This window comes from Antechinus flavipes, chromosome 4 (genome assembly GCF_016432865.1).
Source record: "Antechinus flavipes isolate AdamAnt ecotype Samford, QLD, Australia chromosome 4, AdamAnt_v2, whole genome shotgun sequence".
In the NCBI taxonomy this organism is placed as follows: Eukaryota; Metazoa; Chordata; class Mammalia; order Dasyuromorphia; family Dasyuridae; genus Antechinus; species Antechinus flavipes.
Genome location: NC_067401.1, coordinates 443,541,418 through 443,556,101, shown reverse-complemented (window position 1 = coordinate 443,556,101; position 14,684 = coordinate 443,541,418). Strand labels below are relative to the sequence as shown.

Sequence of the window (14,684 nt, the reverse complement as noted above, 5' to 3'; positions counted from 1 at the left end):
CTCTTTATTTCCATCTTTTTGTCTCTTTGTCTTTCTGAAGATGGGGTGAATTGATTTGGAGAGCAAAGTTTAGACAACCCTGGTACACCAACTTACAAATTGTTCAAATGTCTGAAGCCTATCTCTTTTGGTCATGGTCTCCACACAGCTCCTAGCTTACTTGTCTCCATCACTATCCATCACTCAACAATCACAACTATCCCTTGCAAAGATATCCATTCGTTCACCATTTTCTTGCTGTCCTTGTCTACTCCAGAAGTCCCCTTTCCCAGTGAATAGCCAAGTCCTAAGTACATGGCTTTGTTCTCTTATAAGAACATTTGGACACTGATTCAGGCATTGTAGAAAATAGAGTCCTTCTCCATCTCATATGTATAACACGACAGTTACATGGGGATGCTACTTATTTCACAAAGTTGTGAGAAACTATAGTGAACCTTAAAACACTATTGAAAAGTGAGCTATTATTATTGGGAAGAAGATCAGGGCAAGAGGATGCTATACAGGACATTTCCTTAGAGGCTTCTGCTGGGGGCAGAAGCAGGGGCTACCTGTAAGAGTAGCTTACAGGACATTGGATCTGGAATCAAGAAAAACTAAGTTCAAATCCAGTTTCAGACACCTCCTAGCAGAGTGACCTGGACAATCTATCTGCTTCAGTTTCTTATCTGTAAAACAGGAATATTAATAATAATAATAGTCCCTATCTCTCAGGGTTGTTATGAGAATCTGATACTTTGTAAACTTTAAAGTGCCATATAAGATTTCCCCTCACCTAAGGTCTGTGATGATAGCAACTTGTTAGATACATTGTTGTATATGGAAGTACTTTTTCACATTGCGTTATATGATGGAGAATATAAAGTACTTCTTTTTCTTCTGTTCATTCACTGCAGTTATATTTCACCAAGAGATTAATTGGAAATTAAATGTCCAATATTTATTTTAACCAAATCCATCAAAAGAAAATGACCTAGATCTTAGAACTAAGTTAAACTGGAAGGAAATATAGAATTTATCTAGTATCAGGGTTCTGATCTAAGTTGTGTGAACTTTTTAAAAAAACATTCCGATATATTCATGAATGTCTAGCTTTTCTTTGCTTAAAATATAAAAAAAATATCCTGGTAACTGTATTTCAATATAATTGAACTTCTTCAAAATCCTTTGCATTTTATTTTATGTATTAAAAAACATTATTCTAAGGAGGGGTCCATAGATTTCATCAGACTGCCATAAGGAGTTCATAGCATTGAAAAGGTTAAGAATCCTTGACCTAGTCCTCTAGTTTGTTAAAAAAGAAAAATTATTTATCTAGTGCTGGTCATTTCCAAAATATTTTACAATCAATGTTATTTGGTCCCCAGAACAATCCTGTGAAGTTGTTAGGTATTATATGGGCATTATTATCACCCTCATTTTACAGATGAAGAAACTGATATTCATCAAAGTAAAATACTGTATTTTGCCTATGGTTCCATAGCAAGTAAATGTGAAAGCTGAGATATAACCCAGGTCTCTCCTTTCTCTATAAAGGGTCATGGAGGTCCAATGATTTGTCTATAGGTGACCTATGGAATTTAGTATGATAGGATTAATCTAATCCTATCAGATTGAGAATTTGGCTTTTTTGCTGTGTTCCCCTTCCCTGATGCCATTACCAGTATGGTGAAGGCTAGCAGACAAATCAGTATTCTGGTCTGTGTTTCTTTATGATTTCCTCTCCCTGGGTAACAGGAGCAGAGAAATGGCAATAATTGAGCACCTGTAGCTCCTGCTATTTTTAAAGTTCACTATTCAATATGTAACAGGCCATTCTTTCTCCCTGCTGTAATTAATGCAGATGCGTTGTTATCCTACTCGTGAAACATTTGTTAGGCAAAATCCCTTTATGGCCTCATGTCTGCAAGTGCAATAACTCAGAACAGTTCTGTCTTCCCAGGTGGTTGGTTTAAGGCAATGCTTTACATTGTATGATTTGGGAGTATTCATATTCTCATTTGCCAAATGCAACAGATTTGGGGCAAATCAGGAAATACAACTAACCTCTTGGCTACAACTTTCTGACCTATCATTAATGTTCTTGTTTTCATTAATATGATTATTACAAATATTAAGACTCAGTAAAGCAATAATAACTTAGGACAATGGTTTAGAGTTGATAGAGACAACAATACTATAAGCCCCTATTTTTGCAGATAAGGAAATGCAGGCTTTGCAAAGTGAAGGAACTGGTCCACAATACTGCATTCATAAATAGTAGTGTTAGAATCTGAACCAAGAACCATGAGCTAGCAATCCAACACTTTTCCCATAGTTCCTTGATACTCAGATATACTAAGTATTTATTTTGTGTGTGTGTACTGCCAATGTTCTATGCAGCTGGAATATATTCTTATTCCTTATATAGAGGCATCTGACTGGCATAGTGAATGGAGCACTGGGCCTGGAGTCAGAAAAAATCAGGGTTCAAATATAGCCTTAGATGTACAATTCTAGGTAAGTCACAATCTCTGCCTACTTCAGTTTTCTCAACTGTAAAAAGGAAATAGAGCACCTAGCTCATAGGATGCTTGTAAAGATAAAATGAGATAGTATTTGGAAGGACCTTGGCAAAGCTTAAATACTAGCTACTATGATTATTGCTCATTTTAGAGATACGATCTCTGAGGCTGGCATTCAGCAGACCCTTCTGATTTTTCTGAAATTAAAGAAAGAACCAGAGAAAGGAAACTGGTTTTCTAACTCTCAGTGCAGTTTGTTCTTGGATCTATTCTGCCATCATCATATGGCTGTTTACACAGGTGTGAGGTGTTCTAAAGACGGCCCAGAATTCTCCCATCGGTGTTTTTTAGCTGGCTTTTTAAGTGTGTGTTTTCATATTGTTGCTGAGAGATAGGGATGAGTGAGGGGGAAAGATACTGTCTTTTTAGATTGAACTGCAATTCTACTCCTGCTATTTCATCAAAATGTGTGGCAGTTTTCCCCTATCTCCCCAAACAATTTTCCCTCAATTTTCCTCAGGCTTTCAGAAAAACAAATCCCAAATAAACCACATTTATTAATATCAGAAAAAATGCAAAACTGAATATGAAGATTGAAGTATTTCCCTCTGGCAGTTGACGGGGGAGTAGACACTGGGAAGCTTATAATATAGCAAACGAAACAAACAGCAAACAATCTCGTCATAGTCTGAGTGAAAGGAAGCCAGCCAGGAAAAAGGAGAAATGGATATCCTTCCTGGATACAAACATGGGTGTTCCAACCATTTAAATCTCTTCCAAACAGCTCCGTACCTGTGGCTTCTTCTGGTGGAGGATTCTACTAATGTTTTAACTTGATCAGAATGATTTTGAGATTAAGAGTAGCATAAAGCCCAATTGTTTCCCTATCAGAACCAAGGTATGGTGACAAAGACCAATAGAAGTATTTGTAGGTTTGTTTTTTATAAGGAATATAAATTTGGAGCTAAATCAGTGATTGCATTCTAGTTTTGTGGAGCTGAAATAATACTACTGCTATACCTCTCTGTTTTAGAAAGAGCAATGGGGAGGGACAGCTAGGTTGCACAGTGGCTAGAGCACCAACCCTGAAGTCAGGAGGACCTAAGTTCAAATCGGGCCTCAGATACTTAACACTTCCTAGTTGTGTGACCCTGGGCAAATCACTTAATTCCAATTGCCTCAGCCAAAAAAAAAAAAAAAAAAAAAAGAGTGATGGGGACCAGGCTCATAATTTCCTTGGCACAGAAAACTGCTAGTTTCTCTGCAACTTACAGTCTTGTTGTCTTATCTAGGTCATCAAAATTAAATCATTTATCCAAGGTTGTATCGTTAGTATGAGTCAAAAGCAGATAAGGAACTCAGTTTTTACCTGACCTCAGACACTTATTAGCTGTGTGACTCTTGGCAAGTCACTTAACCCTGATTGCCTCAAAAAAAATTAGTTCTCTATTCACTCCCCTACTCTCACCTCCCCACATACATAAAAAATAGAGAAGGAAATTTTTCAGTCAATAATCAGGTTTGCCTTTTAAATTTCCCCCTGATATTAATAAATATAGCTAAATTGTGGTTTGTTTCTTCCTAAAAGTTGGAGGAAAACTGAAAGGGGGAAAATCACTTCATAGTTTGATGAAATTTGTTGAAATGCTTTCCTTATGTGACATCATGTGGCCAGTTGTGTATTGATCCCATTATACAGATGAGGATGCTGAGGTTCAGAGATATCAAAATAACTTGCAGAATTGGAGTTCCAACTCAAATTTCTCCTGACTCCAGATCCAATATCTTTTACTTGGGTCATTTTGTGATTATACAATCTTTGTAAGCAAACCACACAGATTTTATACTTTGTTGCTTTGATGGGTCCCATTCAGTGTTAGGTCTTATGATTCAGACTGTTCCTCTCCATGCCTGTTTATCCTGGAAAACTCTTTTCCAAATCACCCCCATGCCAAGGGACTGCCTCTTCTAGTGCTGAACACCAGTGGAGTAAGCAGGCTTTGTCCATTGGTCATCCCTGGCTTTCGCTGTATTATTAGCACATCTTTTTTTTTTTTTTTTTCTGACTATACATTTCTCTGGTGGTTTCATCTTTTGAACAGCGTGTCCTCTGTAATTCTTCATTTTAATGGGCTGATCCTACTCATGTCCACCAACTAGTTCTTCATTGCCCTTTGTGTGACACTTGCCTTCAATTCTTTGGACACTATAGTATCCGGTGACTCATTATCATACGTCATTGGAAGAATATTAGTGCTTAAAAAAAAGCTAGGTCTTTTCTTCAAGATGTCTGGGGTTTTAAAAGCACCATGAAATTCCCCAAAGATATCCACCATACTCCCTTCTCTCTACTCCATTTTAGGTCCAGTTTCTCATCGATCTGCATCAGTTCACATGAGTTTAATTATCATTTCTCTATTGATGACTCCTAGATTTAATCCACATCTTTGTCCTGAGCTCCAGTTTAGTCCAGTTTGGATTTAAAGGTCTAAAATAACTTGTTATATTTTATCTCAAGTGATGAGATAATGAACTTTTCTGTATCTGTCAGTACTTCCTGTTGCCTAATTTCATCACCTTGGTGCCATGTTCTATTCTTTACTCACTCTTGCCATCCTGTCTAATTAGTTGCCAAATCATTCTACCCTCACAATTTTTCTTGGATGCAATCCTCTTCTTTACATTCATACAATTATTCCCTTAATTCAGTCCTTGATTGTTTCTTGCCTGGACTATTGCAATGATCTTTCTATTGGACTCCCTATCTCAAATCTCTTCCCACTGCAATGCCTCTTCATATGATTGCCAAAGAGATTTTTCCAAAGTGCGGATAGAACCGCATTACTACTTAAAAATCTTCAGGAGCACCTCATTTCTTCAAGGATCAAACATAGATATCTTTGGAATTTAGAGTCCATCACAATCTACCATCATTTTACCTTTCCAGCCTTGTTACACATCTCAGCCTTTCAGGGACCCTACAGTCTCACCAAATAGATTTTTTTTTCTGTTCTATTCTTCATGCTGTCTTTCCCCATGTTGGAATTATACATAGTGTTTGGCAAAAAAATAGATAATAATATCCTAATAATATCCTAAAATAGAGAGAATTTGGGAGTCTTAAGACAGAAAGACCTGAATTTCAATCCTGCCTTAAGTATTCAACTTCTTTTAGCTTCAGTTTCCTTATGTGTAAAATGGAAATATTAAATAGCATCTATCTCCCAGGGTTGTTGTGAATTAATGTATGTAAAGTACTTTGCAAATCTTATAAATACTAGGTATTATTTTTAGTGTTATTACTATTAATTGACTAGTCTGCGATATAGGAGCTAGTTGATGGATGAGCTCCATGGATATCCATCCATCCAAATGAATATCTTTTCCCCTTCCTCATAGTGTGGATAGTTAATCTGAAATCTTTTGAGTAATTATCAGCAACAGTGCTGGAGAAGGACAACAAATTAAGTACTTCTTTTTCTCAAGGACCATGGGCAGCAAGGGGACACATGACACCTAATGGGAATTCTGTGATTCTGTGTTATGATAGATAGATACACCCATATATATTTAATTAATCAGATCTCTCTTTTTATGTGTGGATAGACATAAATATATATACACATACATATATACATATATGCATACACACATTAATCAGATCTCTATGTATGTATGGACACAAATATATATATATATATATATACACACACACACACATATATATATATATATATATATATATATACACATATAACTACATATACACACAAACACATGACTGTACAACCAGACCAATTATTGCTTTGTGGTCTTCTCTGATTGTTGATTGATAAATCAAGATAAGCTAGTGTGACCAAAGGTAAAAAGTCTCCATCTTGGTATAATGGGGAGAGCCAGGGATTGTGAGCAGACAACCTAAATTTGAGCCTTGACTCTGTTCCTTACTGGCCATGGGAACTTGGACGTCACTTTTCCTCTATGTGTCTCAGTCTTCTCGTCAGTAAAATGAGTAGGTTGGGGTGTCATTTCCAACTCTAAGTCTATTATTCTAAAGTATGACTAGACCAGTTCTACCATTAAATTTACAGACATAACCTGTTTCAACTAACAAATGACTTAATAATTCTTCAATTGGCCTGAAGATAAGACACCACCCACTCACCTACTTTTCAGACTAGAGAAATAAAAATCCATCATCTATATTAAACATCCATAAGAAAAATGTCTTCTTTCTGCAGGGAGCTTTTCTTCAGTCTGGGCTCTAATTCTGAAGCGTTTCTAGACTTCCTGTGTCCTTTTTACTTCAGTTTCTGATGCTTCGTTCTTTTGTGCTCACAGACATGTCTGGAGCAATAGAACTGTCTTTAGGGAGACAGAGGTAAAGACTTTATGCTAGTATTCAATCAAATAACAATTATTTATTAAACATCTACTGTGTACCAGTACTATGCTAAGCACTAGGTATACAGCTGTCAAAAAAGAGACGGAACCCTTCTTTCAATTCATGCCATATAAATGTATCTATTAAGTATGTGCATATGTATATGTGCATACATATGTGTATGTATATATATATATATATATATATATAAAAATCAGTCAGTCAGTAAATACATTTTTATTAAGGACCTATTAGTATTAAGCATTGTGCTAAGCAGTGTGGATACAAAGTAAGGCAAAAGACAGTTTCTGTCCTCAAGGAACACATAATTTAAGGGAGGACAGCCAACACATGGAAAGAAGAAGAAGCCAGGTGGGAAGGGTTGAGATAACTACTCTGGGAATCCTCTTTAGATGAGGAGTGGAAGGATCTCTCCACTGGCTGCTTCCACTTTCTCCAATCAGGGAGAAGGAAGGGTTTCAGGGGAAGGAAGGTATTGAGGAGCTGTGAGTTTCAGAGCTGATGGGATCTCTGACGATGAGTTTCTGAGATGATGTTCAGGAGAGTAGTCAGTTGGGAAAGGAAGATATGTAAGTACATACAGAAAAAAGGAAAAATAAAGCATATAGTAATTTAGGGGAGGGGAAGGAAAGAAGCATTTCTGCAGCATTCACAATGTACCAGATACCATGCTAAGCATTTGACAAAGATTATCTCACTTGCTTCTCACAACTCTCTGAGGTAGGTGCTATCACAATTCTCATTTTGCAGTTGAGGAAATCAAAGCAGACATAGGTAAGATTGGATTTGAACTCAAGTTTTCCAGACGCCAGGCCCAGTAAATTATCCCCTGTATTACACTAGTAGTTGGGGGTAATCAGGATAATCTCCATGTAGATGACAGTACTTGAACTGAATTTTGTAGGAAGTGAGGGATTCTTCAAATCGGAGAAAAGGTAAGAGTTTATGTGGAGTGAGCACTGGCCAAGAAAGAGTGCCGTGTTTAAAGAAGAAGAAAGCCAGTTGGATTGGATCATAAAATGGAGCAAAGAGAGCAATATTACAATGGGTCTACACAGGCAGGTGGATCAGGTTGTGAAAATCTTTAAAAACCAAATAGAAGAGGATATACTTGATCAAGAATAATGAGTTTATTGATTTGGGAAGTGACCAAGTCAAACCTGCATTAGATGTCAATGGAGACCTCCTTTAAGCCACCTCTGTATGTAAAAGGCTATTTGTTCACTTCCTCATTTAATTGTTATTTAGTACTATATCCTGGGAAACAAAACCAGAATAAAACACTTCTCTCATTGCATGTAGACTAATATACTAATCCACTTTTGAGACTTTTTCCTCCTGCAGTTAATTGAGAATTTAGAGGCGAGACAACTTATATTCAAGTTTTACCTATGACAACTATTGACTATGTGACCCTTGCCAAGTCATTTAACTTTCTGCTGGTCTAGGCAATTCTCTAAAACTCTAAGTTGCGGAGTGGCCGCCACCTTTAATTAGTACAGGGTGTTTTCTCACCAAGGAGTTTCCTATAGGGAAATCAGAAGACTTGACCTCATTCCTAACTAATTTTTGTGCAGAACAGTTCCATAGACATCCAGAATTTTACCCTGTGTCATTAGTTGTAGGAAAACCTGGCATGGATAAACCTTCATCAATAATCAACAAGCATTTAATAAAGGCCTACTATGTGCCAGGTACCATGCCAATGACTAGGGATATAAAACTAAAACGCAACTAAGAAGTGAAGCCTTGTTTGATTGTCATTGTCTGGCTCCCTGGATGTCAATCATCTAACGAAACTGAAATAAATTTGTTTTTATTATAGAATGGGGATGTGGAATTTGTACGCACTGGATATGGAAAGGATATGGTCAAAGTTCTCCACATCCAACGCGATGGCAAATACCATAGCATTAAGGAAGTGGCAGCATCGGTCCAGCTTACTTTGAGGACCAAGAAAGATTACCTCTCTGGAGACAACTCTGACATCATTCCCACAGATACAATCAAGAACACCGTCCATGTTCTGGCAAAATTCAAAGGGGTGAGTCTGCTATGTGCTTTCTGGTGATATTCCAGCTTGTTTTGGCTTGCTTATTTGCATACCTGGAGTTCTCATGACTTTTTAATGTCCTCCCTCTCTCCCTCCCTCCCTTCTTCTCTTCTTCCCTCCTTATCTCCTTTCCTTCCTTCATTCCTTCCTTCCTTTCTTCCTTCTCTGAGATCACTTCCAGTTCCAAATACTTTGAGACCAAAAGTGAAACAGGCTGCCTGGAAGAGGTAATAGATTTCTCCTTACTGGAGATTAATTTGAAAAGGAATCTCAGAGACCATTTAATACAACCCCACATTTTACAGATGAGAAAACTGTGACCCAGAAAGGTGGACCTTGACAAAATTCAAGCAGACAACATATTTCTGGGATGGAATTTGAAACAAGGTACCCAAGTCCAAATCCAGCATTCTTTCCACTGTGTTGCCCTGGGATGGCTACTTCCTTGGGATGTCATAGAAGGGATCAGGCAAAGAGTCAATCAGATGAATGCTGAGATTCCTTCCAACCCTTACATTCTATTGTTCTGGGGGAGATTTTGGTGAGCTAACAGGGCTGTTCTTTCCAGAATCCCTTTCAATCCTCTCACATTTTTTTTTTTAAAGTAAACACTCCAAGTAGCTCTGTCAAGAATCCCTTCAAATCCTCTTAAGATTTCTGACATTTTGTATTTTCTGAAGGCTATTACCATCCCCTCCTCCACTTCTACTTCCTGTCTTCTGACAAAAAGAATGCTAGGAAACTCTACTTCAGTTCTCTTAACTCTTTGTTCCAATTGTTAAGCCCTCCCATCTCTCATTGCCATTAATTACCCATAAACTGCAAGCAGTCATGCTCAGTATTAGATGAACTGGGGGTTCGATGGAAACAGACCTGAATTTGGAATTAAAAGACCAGGTGTTGAATCTCAGCCCACACTGCTTAGTAGCAGTGTCGCACTTGGGTAATTCACAACCTTTCTGAATCTCAGTCTCCTGTGTACCTTATTGGGTTGTTTGGTGGAAAGTGTTCTGTAGCTAAACTGCAAATCGTCCTACAAAACCTGAGCTATTTGTACTTGAAGAGCACACTTGTCCGCCTGCCATCAGAAGGACATGTATTTGGAGTTGTTTTTCTACCCATCCATCTCCATGCTCTCTCCCTCAGAATGGGTTTCTGAGGGGGTGTTATAGAAGCTCAAGGGAGACTTCTTTTTTAAAAATAGGACAGATTCTCATCTGTTAAAGATGTTTTATTAACCATTCTTGGCAGCTCCAAAGACTGTGGGCTCCAGTGGAGAAAGCTGAAGTCCAATTAAAGGATAGCTAAAGGAGCCCCGGAGATCAAAACAGAACACAAGAGATAGACCTGGCAGTTTTACTAATTATCTGTTTGTTCATGGGACAATTCACTTAATCTCAATGAGCCTCCCTTTCTTCCCCCATAAAAAAGGGAACAATAATACTTGAGCATTATGGGATTGTTGTCAGGAAACATTCAATACTCAAATTCTCAAGTAGGGTGGCCATATCACGATTTGGGTGTTCATAGCAATGAGGCGTAGAAGAAGCAACTTCAAGTTGGAAAGACCTGAGTTTAAGTCTTTTTTTATCTAGATACTTATTAGCTGTATGATAAGGAGCAGCGAGGTGATTCCATAGTGCATAAAGCACTGGGCTTGGAATCAAGAAGATTCATCTTCATGAGTGCAAATTCTATCTCAGACACTTACTAGCTGTGTGACCCTCAACAAGTCATTTAACCCTGTTTCCCTCCATTTTCTCAACTGTAAAATGATCTGGAGAAGGAAACCATTTCAGGATCTTTGCCAAGTAAACTCCAAAAAGGGTCATGAAGAGTTAGAAACAAATGAAATGACTGAACTGTATGATCCTAAGCAAGTCACATACACATCACTTATCCTCAGTTTCCTTGTCTATGAAATGGAGTTAAACTCAATGTCCTATAAGGTTCCTTCTAGCTCCAAGTCTAAAACTGTATAATCTATGAAACAGATATGCATCTCTAGCCTATATTAGGAAAATGTTTTATAAACTTTAACTTTAGAAGCAGTTTAGTCAGTCCTCTATCCTCCCCCACCCATTTTAAAAAGTGAAAATGTTTTTTGATATTAAGAACTTCATTTTATTTTACAAAGATAGAGCTTAAGGCTCAGGGAGATTGACTTGCTCATAATTACAATGTAGAGAATGACAGAAGTGGGATTTGAACACAGGTCTGCTGGCTCCAGAGCTTCTACTGTATCACCATGCTAGCTAGTTCCTATGGATAATTATGAAATGAATTCACTCTCCTTCTAAAATTCCTTTTGCATGACTCTAAGAAAGTTGCAGATCATTAATGTAGGCTATAATAGTGGCAGCTCTTTGATTATTGCTGTTATTGTTGTTGTCTACCTGGGAGCAGTTTTCATGTCATCTGTTGTTTTGTTTCTCTTTGCAGATCAAAACCATAGAGACCTTTGCCATGGATATTTGTGAGCACTTTCTTTCTTCATTTAACCATGTTACTCGAGCCAAAGTCTATATTGAACAGGCTCCCTGGAAACGTTTGGAAAAGGTCAGCTCAATAAGTTGTATTTCCCAATTTATGTATCTAAAACTACCTGTGTTATTCAGGCTCAGCTCATTCATCACCTGCCCCACAAGGCCCTTGCTGGTTCTCTTAGCTGCCAGTGATTGCCTCTTTATATTACTTAGTATTTATGTATTTATTTTGTATGTATTTATGTGTGTGTTGTGCTTGCTAGAATGTGAGCTCTTTAAAGATGGAGACTGTTATTTAGCACAGTGTCTGGCACTTAGAAAATGCATGCGGATTACTGCTAAAAATTTATTGGATATTTTTCTCGTTTTCAGAATGGAGTGAAGCACGTCCATGCATTTATTAACACTCCTGATGGAATGCACTTCTGTGAAGTTGAGCAGTTTCAAAATGGTAAGAAAGGGCTTCCCGAACATCCATCTAATTGGTATTGTGGTAGCATTTCTTTTTTTCTCCCTACACTCTTCTGTTTTTTTTAAGACTGAGACCTTGTCGTGGAGAACTCAGAAGGTTACGTCCACTCGAGATGGAAACTTACACTCTAGCTTGGGATTCTATCAAAGGAGTACTTATCTCACAGAATACCAGAATCTCAGAGTTGAAAGAGATCTTAGAAATCAACAGATCCAAATCTAAATCTAGAACAGAATTCTTATTATGACATACTCAGTGAATAGTCTTCTAGCCTTTTATGGTAGATCTCCAGTGAACAAGAACCATCATTCTACATTTGGGTAGCTCTAATGATCAGGAATTCTATTTCTTGATAAAAATCCTAAATTTGCATCTTGGGTATTTTTAACTCTTGTTCTTAGTCTTCCTCTCTGGATCCAAGCAGAAGAAAACTCTCTCCTTCCCTAGGATGGTTTTGGCACTATTGAGGCCAACAGCTGGGAAAAAAAAAATGGAAAGTTTTAAATAATTGTCTTTTGACTTATTTTCATCTTGGTTAAGAATTTTAGGAAGCTAGAATTTGGGGGGTAATAAAACTGTAAAGACAAGAGGCTCCCAAAAAGGCTCAATCCCCTCCGGGATTTCTGTGTGATAAGAGTTCTAGTCTAGTGCTTCTTGGACATGGAAATCATGGATATGAGGAAGTCCAGATATTCTGAAGGATCTACACATACACACACACATATACACATGTAAATCTATAAGTCTATTTATTTACAAAATACATACAGACATAAGCATATATTGGGGATATTTGTATGTTGGGGATAGGGAATGGGCCTGTGATTTCATTGACAGAAGCAACTCTCAGATATGGAAACTCTATTAATGCAGCTTGATGCTTTCTCTACAATTTGTTTGTTGTTCTTCATTCTCAGATATGATCATGACATCAGGGAGGTGATGCTATGATATGAAAGTGCATTGGATTTAAGTGAGGGAGAGCTATCCAAAGTTACCAGTCTCACGTTCTCCTGTAGAACCAGATATAGATCAGGATGACTGGAGATGGCTGTCATAATTAGGTGTAATCACAGACAGAAAGCACTATCATGAAGGAGGATATAGAGAGCCTTGTAGAAAGTGGGATTTGAACTGGACCCTAAAGGAAGCTTACAGATGGAGATCAATCATAATAAACATTTATTAAGTACCTACTATGTGTCAGGCACTGTGCTTAACTCTTTCCACTCTCTCTGCCACCCAGTCATTGATATTAAATTAAATTCACTTAAATAGCAACAATTATAATTGCATAATTCCTGCTGCTTATTTAAAAATTTGCAAGTTAAATAAAATGATTAATTATACCAACCTGGACCTCATTACAACTGATAAAAAGGAAAACAAATATTAGTAAACAATTCTCCAAACTGTTAGTCTTCCATGTTAATAGGCTATATGTTCTTGAAAATCTCTAGCATCTCAGCCACCCTTTTATATTCCTCACTTGTTGTGTTGAGTAATAGAAAACAGATCCTTTCTTCCTATTTGGTCAACAGTTAGAGAAGCCCGGGTACCTGAGATGTGCTCAGTAATTATTGGCTAAGTTGGATTAAAATTCCTTGCTGGGTTTGCGGTCACATGATAATCTAACACTCTACTGAGGACGTTTGTTAGAGAAAATTGGGGAAATGTTCTTTCTGGTAATTTCAAAACCTCTTTATTTATTTATCAGCTTGAAACATCTGCCTTAGTGGAAGGGGAAGTCCTTCCTTATCAGAATTATTATCACTTGAAACTGAATTCTACTAATTGATGGGACGTTCAGTAAATCGTCAATGCATCCCAAGAGATTGAAAAAGCCATAGTGAAGTTATGGTCAGAGCTCAGGTAGGGTCGGAAATAGGATACATAATAAAGCCCAATGTCTACTAAAAAGACAATGAAAGTTCTTTTTTTCCCTTGGTTGGACTCACTAGAAATGCATAAAGTCCCTTTTTACTCTATTCCTCTGGAAAACAGTGTGGGAAGAAAATTAAGACCTGGGGATTTGAGTGACCTTTTATCTCAATGTGACTGAATAACATGTCACAAAAGATATCATAGATTTCTTCAAGAGAATCATAGAATCTAAGACAAGAAGAGGTGTGTGTGCGTGTGTGTGTGTGTGTGTGTGTGTGTGTGTGTGTGTGCAAATGAAAGAGAGAGACAGACATAGAGAGACAGAGACACATAGATATAGATAAATAAAGAGAGACAGGGAAGACATAGACAAATAGAGAGAGGAAGAGAGACAGAGACACAGAAAAACAGAGAAAATTCTCCTCCCCTTTACTCTGAGTCAGACTAAACTTGGTATATTGCATTGAGTTCTGGGTAATAATTATTTAGGCTAGTATAGAAAACTGAAATAGTTTTTTCATAAGGCTTGGTAAAAAAGAAGTGGGGTTGTTTGGTCTGAAAAAGAGATGATAGTGGAAAACAGGATCAGTCCTAATCAATCAATAAACTTTTATTAATCACTTGCTAAATGCCAGGGCTAGACTAGATATTGAGAATACAAAAGCAAAATAAAGCAGTCCCTGTCCTTTAGGACCTTACAAAGAGAGGAGACAACTTAGACACCCATAAACATAACATGAAATATATAGTAAAAATATAGTAAAAAGAAATATAAATTTTTTTAGTGGGGGAGAGAAGCACTAAGAGCTGATGGGGATGAGAAAAGGCCATATATGGGAGGTGACATTTGAATTGAGTTTTGAAGGATACATTATATAAA

General features: G+C 37.4%; 1 protein-coding gene across 1 annotated transcript in view; it reads left to right on the top strand.

Moving 5' to 3' along the window:
• The window catches only part of LOC127563018 (uricase), a 39,957-nt gene that overhangs the window by 4,847 nt on the left and 20,426 nt on the right, over positions 1–14,684 (top strand). Inside the window, exons 2-4 of the mRNA XM_051999188.1 lie at positions 8,735–8,953; positions 11,405–11,521; positions 11,821–11,899. Coding sequence (XP_051855148.1) covers positions 8,735–8,953; positions 11,405–11,521; positions 11,821–11,899 — 415 coding nt within the window. The remainder of the gene's footprint in view (positions 1–8,734; positions 8,954–11,404; positions 11,522–11,820; positions 11,900–14,684) is intronic.